Source organism: Canis aureus, chromosome 5 (genome assembly GCF_053574225.1).
Source record: "Canis aureus isolate CA01 chromosome 5, VMU_Caureus_v.1.0, whole genome shotgun sequence".
Classification (NCBI taxonomy): Eukaryota; Metazoa; Chordata; class Mammalia; order Carnivora; family Canidae; genus Canis; species Canis aureus.
The window spans coordinates 69250140-69278128 of record NC_135615.1 but is presented as its reverse complement, the minus strand read 5'-3'; the positions used below and the strand labels follow the sequence as shown (position 1 = coordinate 69278128).

General features: G+C 52.1%; 2 protein-coding genes and 1 non-coding gene across 7 annotated transcripts; 2 read left to right on the top strand and 1 right to left on the bottom strand.

The window, feature by feature from the left end:
* The first annotated feature begins 324 nt into the window (after positions 1 to 324).
* HPCA (hippocalcin) lies at positions 325 to 9267 on the top strand. Of its 2 annotated transcripts, none has more exons than XM_077898614.1 (4): positions 325 to 466; positions 3238 to 3636; positions 8130 to 8235; positions 8339 to 9267. In XM_077898614.1, the coding sequence occupies exons 2-4, from the start codon at positions 3259 to 3261 to the stop codon at positions 8434 to 8436; spliced, it is 582 nt and encodes a 193-aa protein (XP_077754740.1). In that variant the 5' UTR covers positions 325 to 466; positions 3238 to 3258; the 3' UTR covers positions 8437 to 9267. The 2 variants fall into 2 exon arrangements, with proteins under 2 accessions (XP_077754740.1, XP_077754739.1); XM_077898613.1 differs by lacking the exon at positions 325 to 466 and adding an exon at positions 756 to 891.
* TMEM54 (transmembrane protein 54) lies at positions 9214 to 15406 on the bottom strand. Of its 4 annotated transcripts, none has more exons than XM_077898611.1 (6): positions 15254 to 15406; positions 12464 to 12657; positions 10466 to 10525; positions 10138 to 10326; positions 9878 to 10012; positions 9214 to 9500 (listed from the first exon to the last, which is right to left on the bottom strand). In XM_077898611.1, exons 1-6 carry the CDS (start codon positions 15267 to 15269, stop codon positions 9426 to 9428), a joined length of 669 nt encoding a protein of 222 aa, XP_077754737.1. In that variant the 5' UTR covers positions 15270 to 15406; the 3' UTR covers positions 9214 to 9425. The 4 variants fall into 4 exon arrangements, with proteins under 4 accessions (XP_077754737.1, XP_077754736.1, XP_077754735.1 ...); XM_077898610.1 differs by lacking the exon at positions 15254 to 15406 and adding an exon at positions 14491 to 14935; XM_077898609.1 differs by lacking the exon at positions 15254 to 15406 and adding an exon at positions 13402 to 13682.
* Positions 15407 to 24382: 8976 nt separating this feature from the next.
* Positions 24383 to 24545, top strand: LOC144314994 (U1 spliceosomal RNA). Its single transcript, XR_013380817.1, has one exon. It is a non-coding gene; the product is annotated as a U1 spliceosomal RNA (small nuclear RNA).
* Positions 24546 to 27989: the final 3444 nt, after the last annotated feature.

Below are 27989 nucleotides of genomic sequence, written 5' to 3'. Positions count from 1 at the left end.
GAAGGAGGATGCAGCCTCCATCCTGGCAGGAGGAGCTGTGATGGGGGTCAGGGACTCGGGAGAAGGGCTGTCCTGTCTACAGGTGAGGTCCCTACGCACTTCAGAACCCCTCCAGACTGAAGATGCTCCCCAGTCCTCACCTAGGACCAGAGGCGGGGGAGGAAGGGTATGGGAGGAGCAATTTAGATCAATGTTGGGAGGTGGGATTCATTCTGAGAGGAGCCCAGGTAGGAGATCCCGGGCGGTGGGCAGGAGATGGGGGCGGGGCTCTCTAAGGCCGAGGTAGGGTAGGGGGCGTGTCTTTCCCCCGAAGACCTCCGGGACCGGAGGAGTGGGCGCTGCCCCTCGCGGAAGAGCCCCCAGCTCAATTAGTTCCCGAGTTGAGGCGCGGGGGCAGGGAAGGTGCCTATCCAACCGCCCAGGCTCCGGATTCCGCCCGCGGAGCGACGTGCAGCTCCGCGCCCAGGTAGGGATGGGGCAGGAAGGCGGGCGGAGCTGCCGGGGTTGTCCCCGGTTCGGAAAGAGGTCTCTGGGCAGTGACCCCCCCGACCCCATTCGGGCTACCTGATCGAGATGCTGAGGAGATGGAAACCTCTGTCCTCCCCCGGCGGGCGCTCCCTCACGAGGGGGCCAGGGAAGTGAGGGCGTCCCTTCCCCTCTCCCGGGCAGGGGCGGGGCGGAGCCAAGCGCACCGCCCCCTCCCCCCTCCGGGGCTGCAGGGGAAGGGGAGGAACGGGGACCCCCCCAGGGGAGGGGCTCCGGGCGAACGCCGCGGGGCGTCTCCCTGGCAGTCCCTCCCCCCGCCCCCCGCCCGCCCCTCCGGCCGCCTCTGCCGCCGCGCGCCGCAGCAGCGCCGCCTTCCCTGCGCAGTCGGTGTCTCCGCGTCGCTGGGTGAGTGGGGGCCGCTCCGGCCGGGGCCGGGGGGTGCAGGGAGGGGGCAGCCCAGAGGGAGGGGGCCCCGTCGAACCTCTCCAGCCCCGCCGCTCGCGCGCCTCCCGGGAAGCCTCCCGCCCAGGGCGCGGGGGGGAAGGGGGCTCCCCCGGGGAAGGAGCGCGGCGCTCTCCAGGGTCCTGACCGCCGAGTGGCCAGCGGGGAGGAGTCGCGTTCTGGTCGCCTCGGAGCGCCCCCTCCAGGAGGGGCCCCGCGTCCGGCGCTCTGAAGCGTGGGCTCAGGGCGAGAGCTGGGGAGAGGTTTGGAGAGGATCCCCGGGGTGAGTTGCTCAGGTCGAGCCGTGGGTCCTTCCCATCTGGGGGACGAGGGAGTCTTTGCGGAGACAACAGATTCTCCTACCACCCTCGTTTCCAAGTCTCCCGATTGGGAGGGGCAGCTCTGAGGGTGGCAGGGAGGAGGGGGCACTGGAGGATCTCTCCTGCTCAATGCATCTCTCAGCCCCCGCCCCGATGACCCAGTTCCTTGGACCTTGAGGAGGGGACTAAGGGACACACTCCTCCGCCCCAGCCCAACGCATTTCCTCAGTCCCCTCCCCCCCCCCACACACTTGTTCATTGGGTCCTCAGTCTGGGGCAGAAGAGGCTGCTTTAGAAAGGAGGGTCATCAACTTACAAAAACATGCATGTGACACACTGCTGAGGACACACACAAGTCCCCCAAATGGCCATTCAGGCACATCCCCCTCATACTGTGATGGGTGCATACCTAGTCACATGCACATGTATGGACTGAAACACACGGGAGTCAAAGGCAATGCAGAAACCAGGGGCATATGTGCATACATGAACGCTAGCACTCACACAGATACTCATCCACATGTGCACAGAGCTTCATGCAGATGCACACACAAGGAACCCCTTCATCCTGTCTCACTCCCAGTGCCAGGCTGCGAGGAGGGAGTCACCTGCATGCTCCCCTACATCCCTGCCTGGAACTGCCTGGCTGTCTCCTCTCCCTTGCCTTCCCCTCAGCCATCCACACCCTAAACTCCTACATGAAAAGGTAAGTGTTGGGGGAGGGTTGGCTGGCCGGGGCTCTCCCTGGAAGAGAGGCCCCCCAGTAGGTCTGAGAAGGGTTGCGGCTCCCTCTCCTGGGACCTAGAAGCACCCCTGGGAAAAGAAAGATGGCAAGGGTTCCTGAGGGTTCCACGTGCAGCTGGCCATGTGAGAGGTGTCGGCATGGGAGTTGGCTTGTGATGGCATGTGTGAGACATGTGGGGTCGTGGGCTGGTGTCTTGATGCATAGGGTATGGGAGCTGTTCGTGAGTGGTGCCGTGTGTCAGAACATGTGAGTTGTGGAGCAGAGGGAATGCTGTCATGTGTGGAGGCATGGTGACCCATGGGTGGCTGTGCGCTGGTGTGTGAGTGGCATGGGAGCCAGTGTGTGGATTTGGTGAGTTGTGTACCACAATTTGTGTGTGTATTCATTTGTATATTGTTGTGCATAAGTCTTGTGGCACCTGGGTCCATGTAAATCATTTTTATTTAACACTTACATAGCACATATATGTGCAGGCATCACTGTAAGTGCTTCACATGTATTAACTAATTCAATCCCCATAATAATGAGGTAGGTACTATTACCCTCACTTTACAGATGGGGCAGAGAGAGTATAAGAAACTCGTCTAAGGCCACCTAGCTGGTAAGAGGCAGAGCTGAGGTTTAAACCCAGGTGGTCTGGTTCTGTTGCCTAGGTTAACATCTACCTTACTTGGGCCTTTGTCAGGCACACATGTGTGGAAGAGAGAACAGGATAATAGGTCAGTGCCTGGGCTGCAGGTGTATTTTGTAGTGAGCAGACATATGTGAAGCAAAGAAGGAGCAGGAGGGAGGAGGGAGGACCAGAAGGCCTATTGCACCTCCCTGGGCAACTCTGGGAGTCAGCCCTATCACTCCATGGCTATGTGACCTGGGCCAGATCTCCTTACTTCCTTGAGTCTGTCTTCCCATCTGTAAAGTGGGGCTAATCTCCAGGCTTCACTTTGTGAGGGTGAAATGGTACACACCTGTGATGGCTCAGTGGCTGGCACTGAGCAGGCCCTCAGTGAATGGGAGCCCCCTTCCCTTCCTCTGTCTCCTGGTCTGTTCCCTGGGAAAGTATAAGCTCTGGGGAGATGATGTGGAGCTGGTCACAGAGGCAGGATGCTGACTTTGGGCCAGCTCCTCTCTTTCCCTGGGTCAAATGAGAGGCCAGGTGGCTGGTGTCTGGGGCCTCCCTGGAGAGGTGTCAAGGGGCCAAGAGGGTCTGACCATTCCTCTCTGCCCCTTGACCCCCTCGGGATCCAGGTGGGACTTGGCTTGGTGGCCATGGGCAAGCAGAACAGCAAGCTGCGGCCGGAGATGCTGCAGGACCTGCGGGAGAACACGGAGTTCTCGGAGCTGGAGCTTCAGGAGTGGTACAAGGGCTTCCTCAAGGACTGTCCCACGGGCATCCTCAACGTGGACGAGTTCAAGAAGATCTACGCCAACTTCTTCCCCTATGGTGACGCCTCTAAATTTGCTGAGCACGTCTTCCGTACGTTCGACACCAACAGCGATGGCACCATTGACTTCCGGGAGTTCATCATTGCGCTGAGTGTGACCTCACGTGGCCGCCTGGAGCAGAAGCTCATGTGGGCCTTCAGCATGTATGACCTGGATGGCAACGGCTACATCAGCCGCGAGGAGATGCTCGAGATTGTGCAGGTGGGCCCCTGGGCCCCTCAGAATGCCAGGAGCAGGGCCCAGCCGCTGGCACCCGTCATCCCTTTTTATCCTCTCAGCAGCCCTTGTGGGTAGGTAGTGGCAGGTGCTACTCTTGTGACCCATTTGAAAAACCATTAGGAAATAATTTCCAATTTAAGGAAAAGTTGAGAAAACTCCCATATACCCTTTACCCAGATTCACCAATTAACTTTGGCCATATTTGCTTTATCATTATATGTGTGCGTGTGTGTAATGCTTTGTTGTTGTTCCGAACATGGCCCTCTAACCCTGACTATATCAGGATATATTTCCTAATAACAGGGACATACTCTTATATAACCCATAATATGATTATCAAACTCAGGACATTTAATGTAGAAACAATGCTATTATCTAACTTACAGACCATATTCCAATTTTGCCAACTGTCTCAGAATGTTCTTTATAGCCCTTTTTACCCAGGTCCGGATCACACGTTGCATTTCGTTGTCATGTCTCTTTAGCTGCCTTTAATCTGTAGCAGATTCTCAGCCTTTGTCTTTCAAAACTTGACATTTCTTCAGGGTACAGGCCAGTTATGTTTCTTTGATCTCCATTTCCTAGTACTAACCAAGATGTTTATATATATCCTTACAATAACTCCATGAGGCTCAGAGAGGTGAAGTGACTCGCTCAAGGTCACACAGCATGTAAGTGGCGTTAAGTTCAAGCTGGCCACTACTCAGAGCTGCCCCTAGAGAGGGGTCTGGCTTCCAGTTCTGGAGTTGGCTTCAACTCCTAGATTTCTCATTTCAATTTCCATGATTTCTCATTTCTCATCTCAAATGAAGATGATGAGACTGACCTCACAGGGAGATTTAAGGACCTGATATGAATGCCCATTCTTTTTTTTTAAGAGTTTATTTATTCATTCATGAGAGACACACAGAAAGAGAGAGAGAGAGAGGCAGAGACACAGGCAGAGGGAGAAGCAGGCTCCATGCAGGGAGCCCGATGTGGGACTCGAACCCGGATCCCCAGGATCTGCCCTGGGCTGAAGGCGGCGCTAAACTGCTGAGCCACCTGGGCTGCCTGAATGCCCTTTCTTAGTACAAGTTTAAGTGTAACACATGTTAGCTCTACCTCAGAAACCTTCCAGAGTGCCCATCCCTTCAGCCTGTCATTGAAGTCCATCAGGGCTCTGGTTCCATTTTTTTTTTTAAGATTTTATTTATTTATTCATGAGAGACACAGAGAGGCAGAGACATAGGCAGAGAGAGAAGCAGGCTGCATGCAGGGAGCCTGATGTGGGACCCAATCCCGGGACTCAGGGATCATGCCCTGAGTCAAAGGCAGATGCTCAACTGCCAACCCACCCAGGTGTCCCTGGTTCTATTTATCCAGTTCCAAGTTCACTTTTTGCCTAAGCCTGTGTTTCTTTACCCATATAGTAGGGGTGTTAGCCCCCAACATCACCAGGCTATTGTTGGTAAAGAGAGTGGGATAGGGGCTCCAGCAGAGGATCCAGCATATACTTGTTACTTGGTTAATGTTAGCAGTCGTCACTTAGTATTGTCTCCTCTGCACATTCTCTACTCTAGCCAGAATGGCCTTTTCAGCATCCTTCGGATATGCCCTGAATAATCCCACTGCACAGCTCTGCACAAGCTCTTGTCCTGTTTCCTTTTGCCTCTCTGAATCCTTTCTCTCTGGTTCCCCAGCTTTGCTGCTTCCCCCTCCACCTCATCCAGACCCTACTGGATTCTTGCTTTGGCTTCTCTCTTGCTAAGCATTGGGGTCTGCTCTTGAGCTAGAGTAGAATGGGCTGCTTTGGAATGTGGTGCCCTCTCTGTACCTATCATTAGGGTAAAGCCTTAATGTTTGTCTGTGACTCCCATGGGTCAGGCATTAACTCTCTAGTTGATGGATAGTGGGAAGTTCTGGGGGTCCTAGTGGAAGGGTTGGGGCAGGTGGGGTGATAGCAGATCCCTCAGGGATTGGGCAGCAGCTGGATACCAACCAATATGAGGGATGTTCACGTTTTACCAGTTAGGGTGGTTGCACTGGTATATACTGATACATATCAGCCCTATTGGAGGCACCAAGCCCGACATCAGTCAAGCTAGCCTCATTCCTTAGACATCCTTAGGACCTCTGCTCCCCAGGCCCTGATTTCCTTTACGGCATCCGGGTGGCCTGAGATGGCCAGTGCTGTCAGAGCTCTGCAAACCCCAGTGACATTAATTACAAGTCGGCTCAAGTGAAACAATGAGTGCACAGCAATTCCAGACAATTAATTAGGAGGCCCAGGAGAGGGGTGTCATGAGGGGAGCAATCATTCTCTAAATCACTCGCCCATCCTTCTAAAGATCCAACCCTGCGGTCAGGTGTGGGCACATTGCAAGGGAAAAAAAACGCTGCATCTTGGCCTCTTAGGACTCCCACTCTGGTGGGAGGGAACAAGTGTTCAGCCCACACTGATGAGCTAAATGTGGCATCTGAGAGTCTAGGGGACTGAAAGGCAGGGAAGACCTGAGGATGTGATGGATGAGTAATGATTATAATATGAGCTGCTGTTTACTGACCACCTACTCTAGCCAGCTACTATTCTAACTATACACACTGTCTCATTCAATCCTCTAGATAGTCTTCATGAGGGAGACATGAGAAACTGAGGTTCACAGAGGTAAAGGACTTGTCCAGTAAAGTGATTAGTGGAACCAGGAAGCCACCGCAGGTGCACCTTCCTTCGAAGTCCCGGCTGGTCATCACCACCCACAAGCATCTATCCAGCAGCTAGGAGGGAACAGATCCTAATTCAGTCTCTGCCATCAATTCCCTTCCAAGCCTCTGTTTCTTATCTGGAAAATTGGGATGATACCTGCTTTTCAGGCTGTTGTAAACTCGAGAAATAATGCATGTAAAGTACCTGGCACATAGCAGGTGCCTGATAAGTAGTAGCTAGTAGTATTATTCCAAGTGGAAGCTGTCCATTCTGGGAAACCTGAAAGGCATGGAAGTGTTTGGTTGTGGTGGGGTCACCCACCAGGGGAGGCCTGATAATGGAGAGGTCAGTAAGGAGCAGAGCACCAAGTCCCTTGAATTCCTAGGACTGAATGGTTTGGACTCAGTAGAGAGGACAGTGGGAGGTGCCAAAGGCTTTTAAACAGTGGAGTCCCTGCCAGATGCCAGACACTGTGCTAAGTTCTGAGGATATGGACACTAGCTAGGTGTCCATGATCTTTATCTGTATGCTGGGGACTAGGAGCAATCCTACAAAGGCAAAATAACTTACAAAGAGGTGTCCCCAAAGGAAAAGCCCAGGAGACTCTGGGCCAGCATGGGGGCCTTGACCCAGCTGGGATCGGAGAAGGCCTCCCTAAAAAAGTGCCATGTAAGTTGAGTCCCAAGGAAGAGTGGGAGGCAGCAGAAGGAGCGTGGGGCAGCATCCAGAAGGAGCTGGGTGCATGGTGGGCCTGGAGGGAAGCCTGCGTGTGTGATGGGAACGAGGGGGTGGCCCATTGGGCTGTGGACAGGGCGGTGATCTGTGTTTGGAAAGCTTTCAGAGGCAGTATAGGGGACAGACCTGAGGGAGAGAGGCCTGAAGAGACCAGTACGCAGGCTGCGGCCGGATCTAAGGCAAGGGAAGTTTTTGGGATGGGAAGAAGGGAGGCTTCTGGGCGGAGGTGTCAGTAGCAAAAAGCTGGAGGATTGGGGTGATCGATTTAGTCCTTGAGCTGTGGGGCGCTGGGACCCAGCCTATCCCACAAGCCAAGCCTTACGTGCTCTGTGTACATGTAGCACAAATACCCTACCCTCCCTCGCGTTGCCTCCAGAGCTCCTGCACGTGGCAGCTGCAGTTCTGGGCACCACGGAGCGCATACTGGCCCCGCCCCCGGCAGATGCTCTTTTGAGTTTATTTGCATAACGTCTCCGCCCCCTCTGAGCCCAGCTGCCTCGGGCCTTCAGCCCTCAGAGAGACCCTGCGCCCCCTGCCGGCCACAGAGGCCCCGCAGCCCAGCGTCGCCTCCTCTGCCCAGCGCCCCCTGCAGGCCCCCGAGCGCTGGCCGCCCAGAGCCCCCAAGTTCCAGAAGAGCAGCGCCTGGCCCGTACTTACCCTGCAGCCTGCGGCGCCAGGTGTTCTAGTCCCTTCGCTATCCGGGCCCTGATAGCCTCCAGCATCTCCTCTGGTCCCCTGCACTCAGACACCCCAAATTCTCGGCGCCGACTCCGAGCTTCCCGCCGCGGGGCCTCCGTACGTGCAGGCTGCTCTGCCTGCAATGCCTTTCCCGCCTGGCGCGCCAAAGGAACTTGGTCAGGGCCCACTCCAATAGCCCCCTCTTCTGGGAAGCCTTCCTGAACATCCCCCCCCCGCCCTCCCGCTTCTCCGCGACCACCTCTCCGCCTCCCCCAGGAGCTGCGATCTTCCGCGTCGCTGCGGGCGGCTTGGGATGGGGGGGTGGGGGGCTCGGGCAGGCTCCTCTCACTCCCTGCCTCCCCCTCCCGCCCCTCAGGCCATTTACAAGATGGTTTCGTCCGTAATGAAGATGCCGGAGGACGAGTCGACCCCAGAAAAGAGGACCGAGAAGATCTTCCGCCAAATGGACACGAACAACGACGGTGAGGGGCAGGGGCGGGGCGGGGCGGGGCGGGGCGGGGCGGGCGCCACACCCCGTCGCTCTCCCGCGGCCTCCTCCCGCTCACTGCCCCCCTCGCCCCGCAGGCAAGCTGTCCCTGGAGGAGTTCATCCGCGGAGCCAAAAGCGACCCGTCCATCGTGCGTCTGCTGCAGTGCGACCCCAGCAGCGCCTCCCAGTTCTGAGCGAGAGGACCCAGGTTCCCCCTCCTCCCTGCCTTCACTGGCCCTCTCCCGGCTCTCAGCTTCCTCTCCCTTGTGTCTGTCCAGCCTGGGGGTCAGACTGGGCTCCCCCAGGGCCTGCATTCCGGGGTCTATGGAGAAGGGAACCCCGCGGTAGCCCCAATGCCCAAGCAAGCAAGCGGTCAGCACCTCCCGTCGAGGCAGTAGCTCCCTGAGGCCGTGGTTGAGACGCAGGCTCTGGCTGGGTCAGCCTTCTCTTACCATTCTCCTGCCCCCCCCCCCACCCCGCCCCTACCCGCAGCCTCAAGCTCCTCCCCGAGCCCCCACCCAGCTCTAGTAGCTCTCCGTTAGGGTGGAGGGGGAATCATGCCCAGGTGAGGAGGCTGTCTTCATTTGGAAAGAAGAGAAGGATTCCAGAGGTGTTTGAGGAAAAAGCTTCCTTGAGCAGTCCTTCCCTGCAGGAAGGCCTCAACTTTTCCTGTTCCGCTGCTTTTGTCGGGCCTGGAGGCCAGGATGCAAAGGAGAACCTCCCAGTCCAGCCTCCCAGCTGTGGGTCCCATGAACCCCTACCTGCCTTTCAGCACTTGGATGAACACAGACCCACTGATCCTTCTGTGTAGTTTTCCTCTCTCAAACACACACATGCACACACACACACACACACACACACACAGGCCCACGGATGGGCAGACACACCCAGAGCCCCACCCACAGCATCCTGTGTGGGAAAGAAGCACAGGCCCCCTGGCCAAGTCCCCGCCCCTGCTGCATGCATCCATGTGGAGCATCTCTGTTCTTTTTAATAACTTCAGAATAAAGTCTCATTTCAGCGCAGTGGGCTGGGTAGCTGAAGGAGGGGGTGGAAAGCCCCAGTGGGGTCCCTGAGTGACCAGTGAGCCTCTCGGGTCTGCTCCAGGAATCCTGGCCTGGTCACAGTGCAGACTTGGTTGTAGGGCCATAGTGGTCATGGGGCCTGGACCGGACATCAGCTCTCAGAGAGTCAGCGGCTCAGAACTGGTACAGCTCAGCAGGTCACGGCCCTCCACAGGCTCTGGGCTCTCCTGCATCTGCAGAGGCACAAGAGGGTGCTGGGGTCTGAGTCTGCTCCTCCAGGACACCTAGGGGATGGGAGGAGGGGAGGGCTGCGAGGATCTCTGGGGCAAAGAGGCATCACTACTCCCTCCCATATAAAATACTCCTGCTTCTCCCTCAAGACTCATCCTGGCCCTTGGGGGAGCCACGTTTCAGCTGTGTGACTTAGCTGGGAGATCTGACCTCTCTAAGCCTCCAAGCTTCTCCCTTTTGTCCTGGGGGAAAAGCTTTTGCCCCAGTTCTCACGGCAAGCACCCCATACAGAGGAGTAGGGGAAGACCAGCCTAGCTCCCCAGCAAGTGCTCCCAGAAACATGGGGAGTCGGGCTGAAAGAGGGGATAGGAGGCCTTACCATGCGGTGGCTGCTTTTTCCCCACCACGGCCTCAGTTCCAGCAGCTGGTGGGTGAGCTGGGCACAGCGTACAGCAAACACACTCTCTGCCACGCAGAGAACTAGCGAAATGCCCCAGAGGCACAGGCTGGAGCTCTGTGGGGGCACAAGGCACAGGATGAGGGGGGGGTCTCCAAGAACCCTTCCTGCCTCTGATGAGCACCCCCCACTCTCCTACCCCAGCCCCGCACTCCCTGCAATCCCAAGGCCTAAGCACTCACATAAATGCGTGTGGGGTCGAAGGGACAGTCAGGCACCAGTACTAGCAATTCGGGGCTTCCAAAAGTGCAGGCAGCCAGCAGTGCACGGCCCTGGGTGGCAAACGTCACAGCGATCGAGGCCAAGAGGCCCAGAGCACAGGTCAGAGACAGAAGGGCACATGCCACACTCGAGCTAAACACTGTCCAGCGCTAGATGGGGGAGGAGAGGTGGGTACTGGTCAATGGATGTCATGAAGTCGTCCTCGCTCCCTCCAGGCAGACCAGGCCCTTGGGGGTGGCCACTGCCCCTGTGCTACCCCTACAGCCCCTCCCAGGAGGAGCCGCATACCAGGGGGACGCTGGGGAGGTAGCGTGACAACACGATGGCTGCAATGCCTGATGTGATGACCTGTGGGGGAAGGAGAGTGGGTAGGGGGTCAGGGCCACTCTTGGACAAAGACTCCACTAAGGCTAACTCTAGCCCTCCCAGCCCCCAGCCCCTCAACCTGGCTTGGCTTTGGCCTCATTACTTCCATCTGCACAGAGGCACTGACTCCTCATGTCCAGCCCTGAAGACATGTTTCTAATACCCAGTAATTCCCTGCCTGCAACCTTCCATGACTCCCACTGCACATAGTTGTATATCTCAAACAGGCCCCTGTGTAGCACAGGGCTGCAGGGTCATGTCACAGGGTATATCCGACAAGCCTCCCTGGAGTGGAAAAGATTTTGGAAGAAACTAAGTAGCTCAACTGGCAAGGAACTAAAAACAAAATTGTTATTTTAACAAGTCAGAAAACTTTATGGAGTAGGGGTGCCTGGGTGGCTCAGTCGGTTAAGCATTCAATTCCAGCTCAGCTCAGGTCTGGATCTCAAGGATGTGAGTTCAAGACCCCTGTTCAAGACTCCACACCTAGCATGGAGCCTACTTAAAGAAAAAAAGAAAAGAAAAAAGAGAAAACTTTAGGAGTAGAATTCTATGGGCTGGGCGCATGGGAGGCAGGTTGTCTGATGGGGATCCAGCAATGTCTTTAATTCACCAAGCAGACTCAAGTAAGTGCCTCAGCCTCTTGGGGCTAAGTCCTACTCTGAAGGCTGAGCTCACAGAGAGGACACTAGCTTTGGTGTCATACACAAGTCGTTTCAAATCCAGCTTGGTTTCTTTCTATCAGCAGGACATTGGGCTCGCCCTCGGTGTGGCCCATGTTGCCGGAAGCAATGAGGATTAGCTGAGAAAATGAGGGCAAAGCTGAAGGGGTGTGGCCCGGAGCCCATCCCCAGTGGACCTCCAAACCCGGAGCTCACTGCTTTCTCTGACTTCCTTGCAAGGCAGGTGAGAGGAAGGAACCCACTAACACCGGGGGACACTACACACATCTGCACCGCCCAGCCCTGTCCCATTGACTGAGGCTCTCCTGCCAGCTGAGGCCTGAGATCTTCATTCACCCCAGCCTTGGGGCCAGCAGGCTGTTTGAGCTTCACTTTGTAGAGGACAGAATAGGCTTTAGAGACAGAAATAAGTCCCTCAGGCAGGAGGCAGCAGAGGTGGAACTCCAGAATTTGAGGTATGGATGTTGTCCAACAGCTGTCACCACCTCTGCTAACAGGTGGGAAAGAGCTTTATGACCTTGAGAATACCAGTCTCCTTCACTCATGTATTCCTCAAACAGGTATTGACATCTGGTCCTAACCATGGCCACCATTAATCGAGCACCTACCATAGACCAGGCCAGTGCTGAGTTCCTGACAAGTCGGTTTTTTCAGCATCTCCAGAATAGATTTTAGCTAATCCCACCTCCACACCTTTGCCTCTGCCATTCTCTGTATCTGGAATGTCATCCCAGCTTCCCCTCCTACCTGCTGGCCCCAGCATGCCTCCTATCTGGGTTGTGGTAATTACAGCCTATCTTTGAACTCCTACTCATCCATCAATACCCAGCTCAGGGGCCTCCACCTCTGTGAACACTACTGGACCCTCCCAAGCTGAGCTGATGCTCCTTCCTTTCGTCCAGCACTGCTTGACTACTTCCTTATTGTAATAATAATCCTAGCTCGCAGTAGTCAGCACTACCCGTGTGCTAGATACTGGGACAAACACTTGATGTGGATGATCTCATTAGTACTCACCAGGACCCTCTGAGGTGGACACTTGTTACCTTCCCCATGTTATAGACAAGGCAGCTGAGGCAGACAGAGAGGTTGAGAGACATGAACAGTTGGTAAGGGGCAGAGCAGAGGGCATGGGGATCTCTACGTGCCCACCCCAGGCTCGGGGTAGGGACTCATCAAAGACCTTTCAAGCCCCCTCCACTCGCTCTCGCCGGTCACCCTCCCAGCCTGGCCATACCACGATGGCAGAAGTGACAGAGACGATGTTGACCACGCAGTACTGCAGGGCCACAGCATCGTGCGGGGCAGTCACGTAGCGCAGCACGGTGCCATGGAGTAGAGCGGCTGCAATGAAGCTCACGTGGCCCAGCACCACCAGCACCAGCCCTGTCTTCATCAGCACCTTCCGGAAGTCAGCCACATTCAGGCCACCTGTTGGGGACAGCCACGTCAGGGCTACGGGTAGGGCTCATCCTCTGGCAGAGGAGAAAACTGAGGCCCTGGCAGGAGTAAGGGACAGTGGGCTCTAAGTCTGTTTCTGTTTCTGGATGACTTGGAGTTGGTAACTTGTCTTGAGCCTCGGTTTTCTCATTCAGAAAAGGGGTTCATAATGCCTTCATGAGAGACTTTGGAACTCTAAGGCTGGAAACTTGAGTCTCTAGCTCTAGATCCATGATCTTTCTACTAAACTCCCCATTCACTGACTTATTCATTCAGGAGTTTATTACACAAATGTTCACGGAGTGTCTGCTCTGTGCCAGGCCCTGAGGTACCACGGTGAGTTTGACAGTGTCCAGGCCCCAGGATCCCCTAGTACATGGAGCAAGGATCAGGTCCTGCTCAGAATTCAGTTTGGTGTATAGAGCCAGGCACACAGTAGATAATCAACTCACAATTACTGAACTGACTTGGGGCAAGAAACTCAGTCTCTGAGTATCCATTTCCTCATCTTTAAAATGAGAAGAATAACCCTTGTCTCCCAGTGGAGAAGGAGGGTCCCACGAGGACACAGATGGGAAGGTGGGGGGCATACCCTGGGGGTGTTGGGAAAAGCCAGCTCTTGGTGCAGGGGCACCGGACAGGGCCAGGGCCAGTGGGGGAGGCTGGGATCAAAAGAACATCAGAGACTTGTATGCAAATTCCCTCTGAGTGGCCAAGTGGCTTCCCAGCCCCTACCTGCACACCCCAGGAACAAGGAACTCTCCTCTTTGGACAGCCCAGGCTGCTCCATATATCCCTCTGGAATGTTCCCTGTGGATCCTGGCTCTGCCCCTGAGGATACACACCTTGCTAGCCCTTTGGCCCTCTCAGCCCCCTCATTCCAGCCAGCTCTGGGAGACTGGCCAGGCCCCTGAACCAAGCAACCCCTTTCTTTGTTTAGCTCTTTCCAGTGGGACCTGTGAGTCCCTTCTTAGACCTCAGTTTCCCCATCTGTGGCAGAAAGGGTTGGATCATATTTCATTTATGGGAGCCCTGTAGCTAAAAGAGATAAAGAAAAAGATAGAGAGGGATGGGGGAATCCCTGGGTGGCTCAGCGGTTTAGCGCCTGCCTTCGGGCCAGGGCGTGATCCTGGAGTCCCCGGATCGAGTCCCACGTCGAGCTCCTTGCATGGAGCCTGCTTCTCCCTCTGCCTGTGTCTCTGCCTCAAGCTCTCTCTCATGAATAAATAAATAAAATTTAAAAAAAAAAAAAAAAAAAAGAAGGATGCCTGGGTGACTGCCTTTGGCTCAGGGCATGATCCTGGGATCCAGAATCAAGTCCCACATTGGGGTCCCTGAGGGGAGCCTGCTTCTCCCTCTGCCTCTCTCTCTCTCTCTCTCTCTCTCTCTCTCTCTCTCTCGTCTCTCATGAATAAATGAATAAATCTTAAAAAAAAGAGAGAGAGAGAGAGGAAGGAAAGAAGGAGAGAAGGAAGGAAGGAAGGAAGGAAGGAAGGAAGGAAGGAAGGAAGGAAGGAAGGAATCACTAGGTTGGATGTTCTTGGGGGCCCTGTGCCAAGAGGCAGTTCCTAGGGAGCAGGGAGGATAGGGTCACTGTCACAGCCCTTCTGCCTGACCTTGCCATATGTAAAATGGGGAGGGGCTGGTCCAGTGGTCTCTGAGACCAGCACGGTCCTCTGCAGCTGGACCAGGTCTAGGAGCAGAGGGCAGATAATGAGCTGGACAGGAACTGTGGAACTGGAATGACATTGTGAAGCTTAATTGCAGGCCAAACAGGAAGCTTCCTCCCAGGGACCTGACCCACCACCCCATCCACCCACCTACCTGGCAGCCCAGACACCATCTGGCTCAGGGTTGGGCTCATGAACAACAACAACGTCCTAGGACCAAGACTTGGTCAAACAGGAGGTGCTGTGCCAGAGCAGCGCTGTGCCCAGGCCGAGGGGGCCTGGCCTCTCTTAGTTTCTAAGTGACCATTCTTAGAGCACTTAGCAATGTGGCTCACTTCACTCTTAGGAGCGAACTTCCTTCTCACAGTAGTCCTAGGAGGTGGGGCTGCCATCCCCATTTTACAGATGAGGAAACTGAGGTTCCCAAGGTCTCTTGGCTGAGAGTGGGGAGTCCTCAGGTCTGTCTGATGCCCAAGGGCAGCATCCCCGTGCCCAGGGAGTGAGGGGAGAGGACGCACGGGTCCTACTGTGTCCCGCTGTTTGCGAGCGGCCCTTCCATCCCCGCCTGGTGGGCGGCGTGGAGCGGGGTGAAGGGGGAGCTTTTTGCAAGGCCTCGGGCTCAGAACCCCCCGGGCCCTGGCTCTCTCTCCCTCCCGCTCTCTCCAGCGACTCTCCTCCTCCCGCCAGGGGCGGGGAGGTCCTCTCCTCGGTAAGAAAGGAAAGTAGGGGCGAGGGGCGGCGGCGCTACGCCATCCCCCCTCCACCTCCCCGCCGGGGAAACTGAGGCCGAGAGCGGAGAGCGGCGCGGGAGGAGGCGGCGCGGACCCCGGGGCTCGGGGCTCGGGCTCGGGCGCCAGCGCTCCGCCGCGGGGGATCTGGGGCGGCGGGGGCCTCCGGGCCGTCCCGCCGCGGCTCACCCAGGCGCAGACACATCTCGGCTCCCGCGCGGGCTCCCCGCGGCCGCTTCAGCGGGGCTCCGGGTGCGGCGGCCGGCGGGGCCCCGCTCGCATCCCCGTCCGCAGCCCTCGCGCCGCCCGCGCCTCCGTCCCGCCCGCGCCCGGCCGGCCTCCCTTCCCGTCACCCCCCGGGCGGCCCAGCCCCGGGAGGGCCCCGGCGGCTCCTTTGCACCCCGGCCGGTCCGACCGGCTGGGCAGCCCTTCCCGGCCCGCCCGGCTGAGTCACGGCCCTGGCCCCACCCCCCGCCCGCCTCTCCCAGCCCTGCACCCCCTGCACCCCCCCCCCCCCGCAGCGGTCCCACTGCTGATGACCCCTGAGGCTCCGGGAGCCGCCGTGCTGGGGTGGGGGCCGTGTGCCTGGTGGCTGCGGTGCCGCGACCTCGTGGGCACCCGGACGGGGCCGCCCCAGGGTGAAGGTTGCGAATCCCCTTCTTTCTAGACGATGCGGAGGGGCAGCCGTGGTGGTGCAGGAGCACTGCTTGGGGAACCAGAGTCTGTCCCTGACTTACTGCGTGACCTCAGGCAAATCACTTTCTCTCCCTGGACCTCACTTAGTTTTACGGGGCAGAGAACTGGCCCTTCCATCCTCCGTGCCGAGCAAGCCGCTTTCTTTCTCTGTCTTGGGCGTCTCGGTTGTCTCACACTGGAAAAACAGGAATAATAACTGGTGTCCTTAAAGGCTGTGGTGGGACCAAAAGAGATACCAAAATGAGATAAGAACATTTGGAAAATTCGCTGGAGTACCTTCAAAGTGTAAACCTAGTGGGAACACACAGTGGGAGCTTTAGGCATCCTGGCTGTTGGCTACTGAGCTGCTTTAATGAGACAGGATGGACCCCTGCCCTCCCTTGGTTCCTTCTCAGCGTCTGGACAGGGCCTTACCAAGAGCTCCCAGCAGGAAGTGGTGGAGTAAGTGGGAACCCAGACTCCCATTCAGGTCTTGGCGCCCATGTCCCCCACTGTGGCCCTGCCATGGTTGCCTCCCTGGGCTTTCTCAGCAATCAGAGCAGGCCTCTGGGAGGCACTTGTGTGGCATCTGGGCAGCAGCGGTTCATGGTCTGCACCCCCACCCCACTTGTCAGTGGTCTTTTTTTTTTTAATTTTTTTTTAAATTTATTTATGATAGTCACACAGAGAGAGGGAGAGGCAGAGACACAGGCAGAGGGAGAAGCAGGCTCCTTGCACCGGGAGCCCGATGTGGGATTCGATCCCGGGTCTCCAGGATCACGCCCTGGGCCAAAGGCAGGCGCCAAACCACTGCGCCACCCAGGGATCCCTGTCAGTGGTCTTAAGGGCAGGGGCTGGCTTGGTACATGGAATGCCGGTGTCCACCAATGTGTGCCCTCCAGCATACAGAGCCTCTGGAGTCTAGATTTTTTTTAAATTTTTATTTATTTATGATAGTCACACAGAGAGAGAGAGAGAAAGAGAGAGAGAGGCAGAGACACAGGCAGAGGGAGAAGCAGGCTCCGTGCACCGGGAGCCCGATGTGGGATTCGATTCCGGGTCTCTAGGATCGCGCCCTGGGCCAAAGGCAGGTGCCAAACCGCTGCGCCACCCAGGGATCCCGAGCCTCTGGAGTCTAGAGGACAATAATACCAGGTGGGAGTGGAGCCGTGTGAACCCGACTGGGAAGTCCCCTGGAGTGTAGGCAGACCACCACCATCAGGCAGGCTGGTCTGATAACCCCTCAGCAGATACATCTCCCAGTTAGCTTCTGTCTGTGGGGGGACCATGCATGGCAGGGACAGAGTGGGGAGAAAGACTTTCAGGGTGGAAGGCAAGATACTGACTTCATGACCATGAAGCCATTGGGCTCATGCCCTCCCAGGCTGGCATTTAATTTTTTATGTCCTTAGAGACCACCTTTTAGTATGGCAGGTGGGCAGTACTTACCTGCATCGTAATGGTCAAACACTTGTATTTGTGACCAAGCAATTCGATTTCTAGATCTCTATCTTACACATCAGAAAGTGCAAAGATAGGGCAGCCCCGGTGGCGAAGCGGTTTGGTGCCACCTGCAGCCTGGGGTGTGATCTTGGAGACCCGGGATCGAGTCCCACGTCGGGCTCCCTGCATGGAGCTTGCTTCTCCCTCTCCCTCTGCCTGTGTCTCTGCCTCTCTTTCTGAGTCTATGAATAAATAAATAAAATCTTTAAAAAAAAAGTGCAAAGATAGGCATGCGTTTAATGATGGTTATGGGCGGGCTGTTCCTGATAGCAAGCAATAACACCAAAGTGGCAACCAAGGAGAGGGAAGGAAGGATTTTGCTTTTTGTTGTAGGTATGGCTATATCATAGGAGTCTTACAGGCATATTTATTCATGTCTTGCTTTTGTTACAAAGAGAGAAAGAAAAGGCCCTCTTACCACTGCCCTGCCCCACTCCACTCCGACACCAACTTTCTGCTGACAAAGGCCACCTCCCAGGGAGAGTACATGTGGTCACTGCAAAGCCGATGCCAAATCTCAGGTGTGCCTGTGGCTTGTCCCTCAGTGTCAGGCGGTTGGTTATCTTGACACTGAGCCCATCTGGGGCCTTCTGGGAATTAGGCCGGGGACCCAGACCTCTTAAATGTCTCTGCCTTCGATGCATAAGTGAGGATTCTCTCTTTTTATCCTTGGAACAATACTGAGTTCACGGTTATTACCCTGTTTTAAAGATGAGGACATTGAGGCCCAGACAGGGAAAAGGCTTCTCAAAGATCACACAGCATTTATCAGTGGTAGGGCTGAGCCTTGTGTACCTGTGAAGCTGTTCCGGAGTGTGTGTGGGGGGTGGGGAGGGGAGCCCCAGCCTCCAGGGATGGGCTTGCTCTCTGAGATCTCTGAGGAGGGTGAACTGCCCATATGTTTCTCACCAGTTTCCCAGCCATGGCCCAGCCTTAGCTCCCTGAAGTTATTTCCATTTTTCTTCCTTATTGCCAAGTGGCCAAAGTCCAAGCTGCCAGGTGTTCCTTGCCTCTACCCCACCCTTCTGCATACTGGCCTAGGCTTCTTTTTTTTTTTTTTTTTTTAAACTTTTTTTTTTAATTTAATTTTATTTATGATAAGCACACAGTGAGAGAGAGAGAGAGAGAGAGAGAGGCAGAGACACAGACAGAGGGAGAAGCAGGCTCCATACACCGGGAGCCCGACGTGGGATTCGATCCCGGGTCTCCAGGATCGCGCCCTGGGCCAAAGGCAGGCGCCAAACCGCTGCGCCACCCAGGGATCCCCTGGCCTAGGCTTCTGGGAAGAAACCTAAGCCAAGCTCTGATCCCTTATCCTCTACCAACTCACTGTGACATTCTGGCAGCTGCCTGCCATTCCCTGGGCCTCAGTGTTCCCATCTGTCAAATGGAGATGATGATTGACTTCCTTGGCTCCCAGCTCTCTGAGGTGTAAATGACTTGTGAGATATGAGAGTGGGTGGAAACCTAACCAGGGAGGGGCACCTGGGTGGCTCAGTTATTGAGCGTCTGTCTGCCTTTGGCTCAGGTTGTCATCCAGGGTCCTGGGATGGAGTCCCACATCAGGCTCCCTAAAGGGAGCCTGCTTCTCCCTCTGCTGATGATGTCTCTGCCTCTCTCTGTGTCTCTCATGAATAAATAAATAAAATCTTAAAAAAAAAAAAAACACCTGCCCAGGGAAATAAAAACAGTAATTCCCCCTCTTCCTGGAACATTTAACAGCCAGGTGTGGCCCAGCACATCAGCTGAAGGCTGTGGCTTTCCAGGTCACGGCCTTCCGCTGGGCTGCGCAGCTGGAGAGGGGGTTTGGGCCCCTTGAGTCCCTGTGCAATTCCTCCTCACCTTAAAAATCTCCTTCCCCCTAATTATTCGAACACTTCCTCCATGTAAACTCAATAGTCATGCACAAACCATTTTCTATTTTAGGTGTGTATGTGCACAAACCTACCCTAGGTGTGTATATGTGTGTGCATAAAACGAAAGACCTATTGATCATGCTCCTCTGAGAGGAGGAGGTACTCAGAGGGGACTCAGGCAAGTTTACTATGACAAATTCTAGATGCTGTGAACGGAGGAGTTTGTTATTTGAATTTTTTCCTTATCTTTTACATTTCTACAAAAAATATCATTGTAGGAAACGGGGGGAATAACAGGAAAGTGTAAAAAAGAGATCAGAATGACCCATGATCCTCCTAGCCCTTGTGGACACCTGTGGAGGGTTTTCTCCTGTGTACATACATTTTCTTCCTCTCTGAGACTCCTGCCACCTGGCTCTACTCTGCCCCCACTTCTCATCACCCTGACTTCTTGCCCTCCTGGTTACTCCCTCCTTCCAGCAAGGACTTGGGTTTCAGAATTTCCTTTGGGTGATCTGTCCTCTTGTCCTGCTCCTGCATGTAAATGACCCTCCCACACCCTTCCCTGACCTGCATCATGACCTTGCCTCTCGGGGGCCATGCCTTGAATAGGCCCCTGGAACCCCAGCCTCAAGGGTCCCACAAGGGCCCCTCCTGCAACATGCCTGTCTTCTAACTTCCCTGCCTCATCCCCTGACTTCACAGAGGTTGGTGTCTCATTCTATTTCCTTCTTCACTCAACCCCTCCTGGCCACTTGTCCAGGGAGCCTACACCCAAAGGCTGAGCAACTGAAGGCCAGTGGCAGAATGATTGGGGTGAGGAATGCAAAGCTGGGACTTGATTTGGGGAGGAGAGGAGACATTTGAGATATGTGATTGGTGCACACATCCACATTTGAAAAGCACTATTCCAGGGCAGCGTGGGTGGCTCAGCGGTTTAGCACCTGCCTTTGGCCCAGGGCGTGATCCTGGAGACCCAGGATCAAGTCCCACATTGGGATCCCTGCATGGAGCCTGCTTCTCCCTCTGCCTGTGTCTCTGCCTCTCTCTCTCTCTCTCTGTGTCTCTCCCGAAAAAATAAATAAAATCTTAAAGAAAAAAAAAGAAAAGAAAAGCCCTATTCCAGAGTTCCGGGGAGGAGGGGGAAACTCAGTTGGTTAAGCTCTTCCTTCAGCTCAGGTCATGATCTCAGGGTCCTGGGGTGGAGCCCCCATCTGGCTCCTTGCTCAGTGGGGAATCTTTTTCTCCCCGCTTGTGCTCTCTCTCTCACTAATATCTGTCTTTTTCAAATAAATAAATAAAGTCTTTAAAAAGAAAGAAAAGCACCATTCCCAACCCACTCCCTTGCTTTCTTCTCCTCCTGCTTCTCATGAACCCCACTCCCTCCCTCATCCTCCCCCTTTCAGCTAACCCTCCCCACCAGCCCAGAAACACTCCCAAGTCTCTTCTGTCCTAAGACCCCATGCTTTTCCCTTGACTCCCTTTCGTTTTCTAGTTACTTCTTTTTCATGTCCTTTTCCTTCCCCTCCAAACTTCTGGAATGAATTATCCTTCTATGCTGCCTCCATCTTCTCAACTACCCCCTGCTCCTCATCCACAGCAATGTGGTTCAGCCTTCTGCTGGAAGAGCCCAGTCCAGGTCACTAGCACCTTCTAACTCAGCCCAACCCAATGGAAGTGGTTCAGCACATGGCTGGTCATTATTAGCCGCTCCCCTTGCACTCAGAGAGCAGCACACTGGTTGTTCCTGGCTGGTCCTTCTGTCTTCTTTGTGCCCTTCATTTTTCTTTATTTTATTTTAATTCCAGTAGAGTTAACATATGGTATTCTATTAGTTTCAGATGTACTATATAATGATTCAACAATTCTATACATTACTCAGTGCTCATCAAGGTAAGCATATGCTTAATTCCTCACTTATTTCACCCATCTCCCCACTTACCTCCTCCTCTGGCAACCACTAGTTTGTTCTCTAAAGCTGTGAGTCTGTTTTTTGGTTTGTCTTTTTTTCTTTGCTTTGTCTCTTAAATTCCACATATGAGTGACATCACACTTTATTCGGTGTTTCTTTGACTGGCTTATTTCACTTGGCATTATACTCTCTAGGTCCATCCATGCTGTTATGAATGGTCCTTTGGGGACTTTTTGTGATCTGCTTTACCTTTATTTATTTTTTAAGATCGATTTAATTATTTATTTATTTATTGATTGATTGATTGATGAGAGGGAGAGATTGAAAGGGAGCACACAAAGGAAGGGGCAGAGGGAGAGGGAGAGAGAGAATCCCAATCAGACTCCTCACTGAACACAGACCCTCATATGGGGCTGGATCTCATGACCCTGAGATTATGACCTGAGCTGAAATCAAGACAGGGACGCTTAATCAACTGAACCACCCAGGCACCTCCTGCTCTACCTTTAAATATTGACAGTCCTTTGCATCCTTTCTGCTTCCTTTATTGTTGCCAGTGGTTGGTTCATGTCATCCCTTGGCTCTCCTTTTATGTGATGGTCCTCAAATCACCATTGCCAGGCTACACTCTCCTGAGCATTAGACTCAAATATTCAGTCACCTGACCTTTCTGCCATGTGCCCCAGTCATCTCAAGCTGGACATGTACCAACTGATCATTTCCCCTTTTCTCTCAAACTGCTCCTTGTGTATTTTCTGTCTCAGTTGGTGGCATCACCAAGCCAAAACCCTGGGAGTCATTCTTTATACTTTCCTCTCTTTCTACGCAGGATCAATCATCAAGTCCCGCTGAGTTACATCATAGATGATTCTGTAACAAGTACTTTCCTCTTTGTCCCTGCTACTATTGCCCTTGTTCATGTAGCATCTCTTACCCACCAATTGTTGTTCCACACACTACTGAGTTTATCATCCTAAAGTATAAATCAGATTATGTCACTCTTCTGCTTAAAATCTGTAACATAAAGAAAATGTGAGAGACATACATAAATGGAAAGCCATCCTGGTTTTGTGGATTGTAAGACTTAATATTGTTAGGATGGCAATTCTCCCCAGCTGATCTGTAGATTCATTGCAATCCCTATCAATCCAAGCTTCCCCTGCCCTTCTTCTGCAGAAGTTAACAAGATGATCCTAAAATTCATATGGAAATGCAAAGGATCCAAAATAGCCAAAACAATCTTGAAAAAGCAGTCAGTTGGGAGACTCATACTTTCCAACTTCAAAATATACTGCAAAGCCGCAGTAATCAAGACATGATACTAGGCATAAGGATAGACATATAGGCCAATGGAATGGATTTGAGAGTAAAAACATATAAGGAAACCAGAAATAAATCAGAAATAAAAACATAGGTCAATTAGGTTTTGACAAGGGTACCAAGGTGATTTAAAGAATAAACAGTGGGGTACATGGATGGCTCAGTTGGTTAAGCACCCAACTATTTATTTATTTATTTATTTATTTATTTATTTATTTATTCATTTATTTATTTATTTATTTATTTTTGAGACACACACAGAGAGGCAGAGACACAGGCAGAGGGAGAAGCAGGCTCCATAAGGAGCCCGATGTGGGACTCAATCCCAGGACTCCGGGATCATGCCCTGAGCCAAGGACAGACGCCCAATGGCTGAGCCACCCAAGTGTCCCAAACACCCAACTCTTGATCTCCCCTCAGGTCTTGATCTCAGGGTGATGAGTTTAAGTCCTGCATTGGGCTCCACGCTGTGTGTGGAGCCTACTTTAAAAAAAAAAAAATCAGTGCTTCCCAAAGTGTGATCTACAAACCCCTGAGCATCCCCAAGAGCTTTTCCAAGGCTCTGTGAAGTCAAAACTATTTTCATAATAATAGTAAGATTTTTTTTTAAGTTGATTTATTTTTTTAAAAATTTATTTATGATAGTCACACACAGAAAGAGAGAGGCAGAAGGAGAAGCAGGCTCCATGCACCGGGAGCCCGACGTGGGATTCAATCCCGGATCTCCAGGATCACACCCTGGGCCAAAGGCAGGCGCCAAACCGCTGTGCCACCCAGGGATCCCATAATGGTAAGATCTTATTTTGTCTTTTGATGGTGGGAAAGTGATGGTGGGTAGTATAGCCGGCTCCTTAGAGTAAAGTGAAGCTCGGCTCCAGACTACATTTGAGGTCATTGTATTCCTCGTTGCCCTGTTTACACTGCAAAGGAAATAAATAAAGCAGTTTCACTTAAGACCGACTTGATAAGGGGCGCCTGGGTGGCTCAGTCAGTTAAGCGTCTGCCATCAGCTCAGGTCATGCCCAGGGTCATGGGGTTGAACCCTGCATCAGGCTCCTTGCTCAGCCAGGAGCCTGCTTCTCCCTCTCCCTCTGCTCCTCCCTCTGCTTGTGCTTGCTCTCTCTCAAATAAATAAAATCTGAAAAAAAAAAAAAGTTGAGGGCAGCCCGGGTGGCTCAGCGGTTTAGCACCGCCTTCAGCCCAGGGTGTGATCCTGGAGTCCCGGGACCGAGTCCCACGTTGGGTTCCCGGCATGGAGCCTGCTTCTCCCTCTGCCTGTGTCTCTGTGTCTCTCATGAATAAATAAATAAAATCTTAAAAAAAAAAAGATTGACTTAATAAAACAGTAAAAATTATTAACTTTATTAAGTCTCTACCCTTGAGTATACATCTTTTAAATATTTTGACAGAGTGAGAAAAATTCTGCTAGATACCTAAGTACCATGATTGTCTCAGGAAAAGTACTTGTATTGTTTGAGTTGCAAACAGAACTAGCTGCTAGTTGCAAGTTCAACACCATCTCTACCCGAAAAAAGGATTGATAGACCATGATTATGCAAATATACATATATTTTTTGTTCTCTAAAATAAGTGAGCTGATCGATTCAGGGGGAAAATTGACAATATTTGCTGCTAATAATACAATTTCAGTTTTTGAGTGAAAATTCGCCTTTTGAAATATTTGTATCTACCACTATGGGCTTAATAGCTTCCCAATACTAAAAAAAAAAAAAAAAAAAAAAAAAAAAAAATATTAGCTTCCCAATACTTAAAGACCCTCTGATAAGATCAATGGTGACATTAATGAACATGATTTTTAAAATATTGTATAATAACATGTGTGACATTTGGAAGACCTGTATAGTATAGCTCAGTGAACCCTATGTTCCAAGTGTTACAAAATCACTCGTGGGTAAAAGATACATTCAAAATGCGAGATAGACCAATGAATTTTAATTAATGAAACATTGATTTCAGATTCCACACTGAAACTAAATTTTACAAAACTGTCATTTGTTAAGTTTTGGTGTAGTATCAAAGAGGAATATCCACATACTTATCTGGATGGGGATAACCATGATCATGAAGATGATTTTCCCAGGGCGAGGCCCATCCATGGCACTCTGGGTGTGCTACCCTTTTTGATTACTCCAAATGTAGGAGACTTGGCTGTGTAATTTATGGTGATAGGGAACTGTGTCCAGTCTCTTCCCTTATAAACAAAAGAGGAGGGAGCATCTGAGTGGCTAGGTGGTGAGTGTCTGCCTTTGGCTCAGGGTGTGATCTCAGGGTCCTGGGAACGAGTCCCATAATGGGCTCCCTAGAGGGAGCCTGCTTCTCCCTCTGCCTATGTCTCTGCCTCTCTATCTCTCATGAATAAATAAATAAAATCTTTTTTTTTTTAAGAGGAATATCTATAGTTATCTGAAAAGTCTTTTAAAAATAATCCTTTTTCCACTTTTATATCTTTATGAGTTTGAATTTTATTCATATACTTCAACTAAAACAACATAGCTCAACAGATTGAATAAAGAAGCAAATATGGGAATCTAGCTGCCTTTTATTAAGCCAGATATTTAAAGAGGCTTGCAAAACTATCAAACAATGTCATTCTTTCCACTGATAATTTTGATTTGAAAAATGTAGTTATTTTTCATTAAAAAGGGTGTTATTTTGGGATCCCTGGGTGGCACAGCGGTTTGGCGCCTGCCTTTGGCCCAGGGCGCGATCCTGGAGACCCGGGATCGAATCCCACGTCGGGCTCCCGGTGTATGGAGCCTGCTTCTCCCTCTGCCTATGTCTCTGCCTCTCTCTCTCTGTGACTATCATAAATAAATAAAAATTAAAAAAAAAAATAAAGCAGGGTTAGTTTTAAAAAAAAAAAGGGTGTTATTTTTAAAAAAGGGTGTTATTTATGTTAGGATTAGTGAGTTTATTGTTTTTATTTTTTAAAATATTTTATTTATTTATTTGACACAGAGGGAGACAGAGAGTGAGAGATGGTCAGAGAGAGAGCATAAGCAGGCAGAGCAGCAGGTAGAGGGAGAGGGAAAAGCAGACTCCCCACTAGGCAGGGAGCCCAACACGGGTTTTATCCCAGGACCTGAGATCATGACCTGAGCCAAATGCAGATGCTTAATGACTCAGCCACCCAGGCACCCCTATTATTGTTATTTTTAAATAAATAAATGTATTTTTTAACTCTTAATTTTACTTTATTTATGTATGTATGTTGTTAAAGATTTTATTTATTTATTCATGAGACACACACACACAGAGGCAGAGACACAGGCTGAGGGAGAAGCAGGCTCCATGTAGGGAGCCTGATGCGGGACTCGATCCCAGGTCTCCAGGATCAGGCCCTGGGCCAAAGGCGGCGCTAAACCGCTGAGCCACCCGGGCTGCCGTAAACTCTTAATTTTAATTTAAATATGGCAAATATCAGGGGGATCCCTGGGTGGCTCAGCAGTTTAGCGCCTGCCTTTGGCCCAGGGCGTGATCTTGGAGACCTGGGATCGAGTCCCACATCAGGCTCCTGGCATGGAGCCTGCTTCTCCCTCCTCCTGTGTCTCTGCCTCTCTCCCTCTCTATGTCTATCATAAATAAATAAATCTTAAAAAAAATAAAAAATAAATAAATATGGCAAATATCAGTAATTTACCCCATATAAACAAAAGCTCTTTCAGGCCTTCAATTTTTCAGAATATAAAGGGATCTTGAGGCCAAAAGTTTGGAAATTACTACTATAGATAAACAATGAAGTTAATCAGCCCCATACGTAGTACTTTAGTGCACTGGTAAAGGTTACACCAGATAATTATAAATAAACATGCCTATTTGGAAGAGGAGAGGAGACAAAACAGCACCCAATGGCCTGTGGTGTGTGTTGTACCCAACAAGGTCGAGAATAGGAAGGATTCCTTGCCTTGGTAGAGTGAAGCCAGGCTGTCTACTTTCCCATGTTGGTGGGTCTCCCCTATTTGTTGTTACTGTGTGGCCACATAACCCCCACATAGGGGGATTTTGAAGATGTCCCTTAGTGTTTGTGGAACCAAAACATGGCCTTGAGTGTTGATCAATTGCAGGCTTCCTGGTGCTAGGATTTGGGTTTCTCTGGCAAAACCACTCCCTTAGAAGAGAAGTTTCTGACCACTCCTATTTGGATAACTCTACGAGTTAAGAACCAAGGGGCAGCCCGGGTGGCTCAGCGATTTAGCGCCGCTTTCAGCCCAGGGCCTGATCTTGGAGACCCAGGATCGAGTCCCACATCTGGCTCCCTGTGTGGAGCCTGCTTCTCCCTCTGCCTGTCTCTCTCTCTCTCTCTCTCATGAATAAATAAATAAACATCTTAAAAAAAAAAAAAAGAACCAAGTCAGAAGAATTGTGAATTATGGTCTCTGAATCTAGACCAGAGGAGTCTGTCAGCAACTGGACCTCCAGTCCCTTGGCCCATCATCACCTCTGCCTTGGAGCAACCCTGACCACTAGGCTGCATCCCAGTGGAAGGTTCTTTACATTGGGTAACCATTCTATTAGTGGGGACAGGCAGGAAGGGCTTGGGTGGGGCTGTGTTTCCTGCCTTCCTGCCTTTGTTCTACTCACTTTAGCTTTGGCTTTTTCGATCCTGCAAGGCGTGTGACCTGCAAAGCACGCGATGGTCAGACTGTGCTGGTTACAGGCAGGCTGTCTTGGCAAAGCTGTAGGCACGCAAGATTGGGGGCCAGGCTGCCTGGATGCAAGTTATAGCTCTCGCTTGTGTAGCTTCGTGACCTTGGGCAAATTGTTCTGTGCCTCAGCTCCCCTAATGTAAAATGGGGAATGACAGTGCTACCTATTTCTTCGTGTTATTGTGAAGATTCAGTGACTTCGTAAGTGTAAAGGTCTTAGACCCGGCACAGGATGGGTGCCGCGGAAATATGAGCTTTTATTATTCATTATTCTGTCTGCAAAATTTGTGTCTTTGACTGCAAACTAAAGGCTTGGGAAATTATTTTTTTTTAAGATTTTATTTATTTATTCATGACAGACACACAGAGAGGGAGAGAGAGAGGCAGAGACACAGGCAGAGGGAGAAGCAGGTTCCATGCAGGGAGCCCGATGTGGGACTTGATCCCAGGTCTCCAGGATCCGCGCTAAACCGCTGAGCCACCCGGGCTGCCCAGGCTTGGGAAATTAGCCAACACATACAACCTCCTGACAGATTCCTACTGAGTCCCGGAGCTCCCACCTGTGTTAGGTACCTGGTCTCAGGAGCTGCGCTGCAGGGCATGCTGCCCTCCCTGCCTAGGATGAGGAAAACCTCACTGCCTGTACCCTACCTCAACCCTGCCAGTCCTGTGGGCTAGGGATCATCACCAGCAACACCTCACTTCCATCAGTTACAGGTGACAGAGGCCTAACAGAAATGGCCATTGGATAAGGGGAAATAATTTGTTGAATTATGGTACATGAACGTTCAGGGGCTTCATGCATGGTTAGATCCTGGCCCTAAAACAATGTCATCTGATATCTTCACATGGTGACCCTGTCTCTTGCCTTCCATTTCTCAGTTCTGCCTTGCTCTGCATGGTTTCAGTATCAGGAAGTCTGTCCCCATAGTGGAAGATCCACACTTCCATCTTCCCAGCTGAGGAGCCTCAGGAGAAAGCAGCCTCCACTC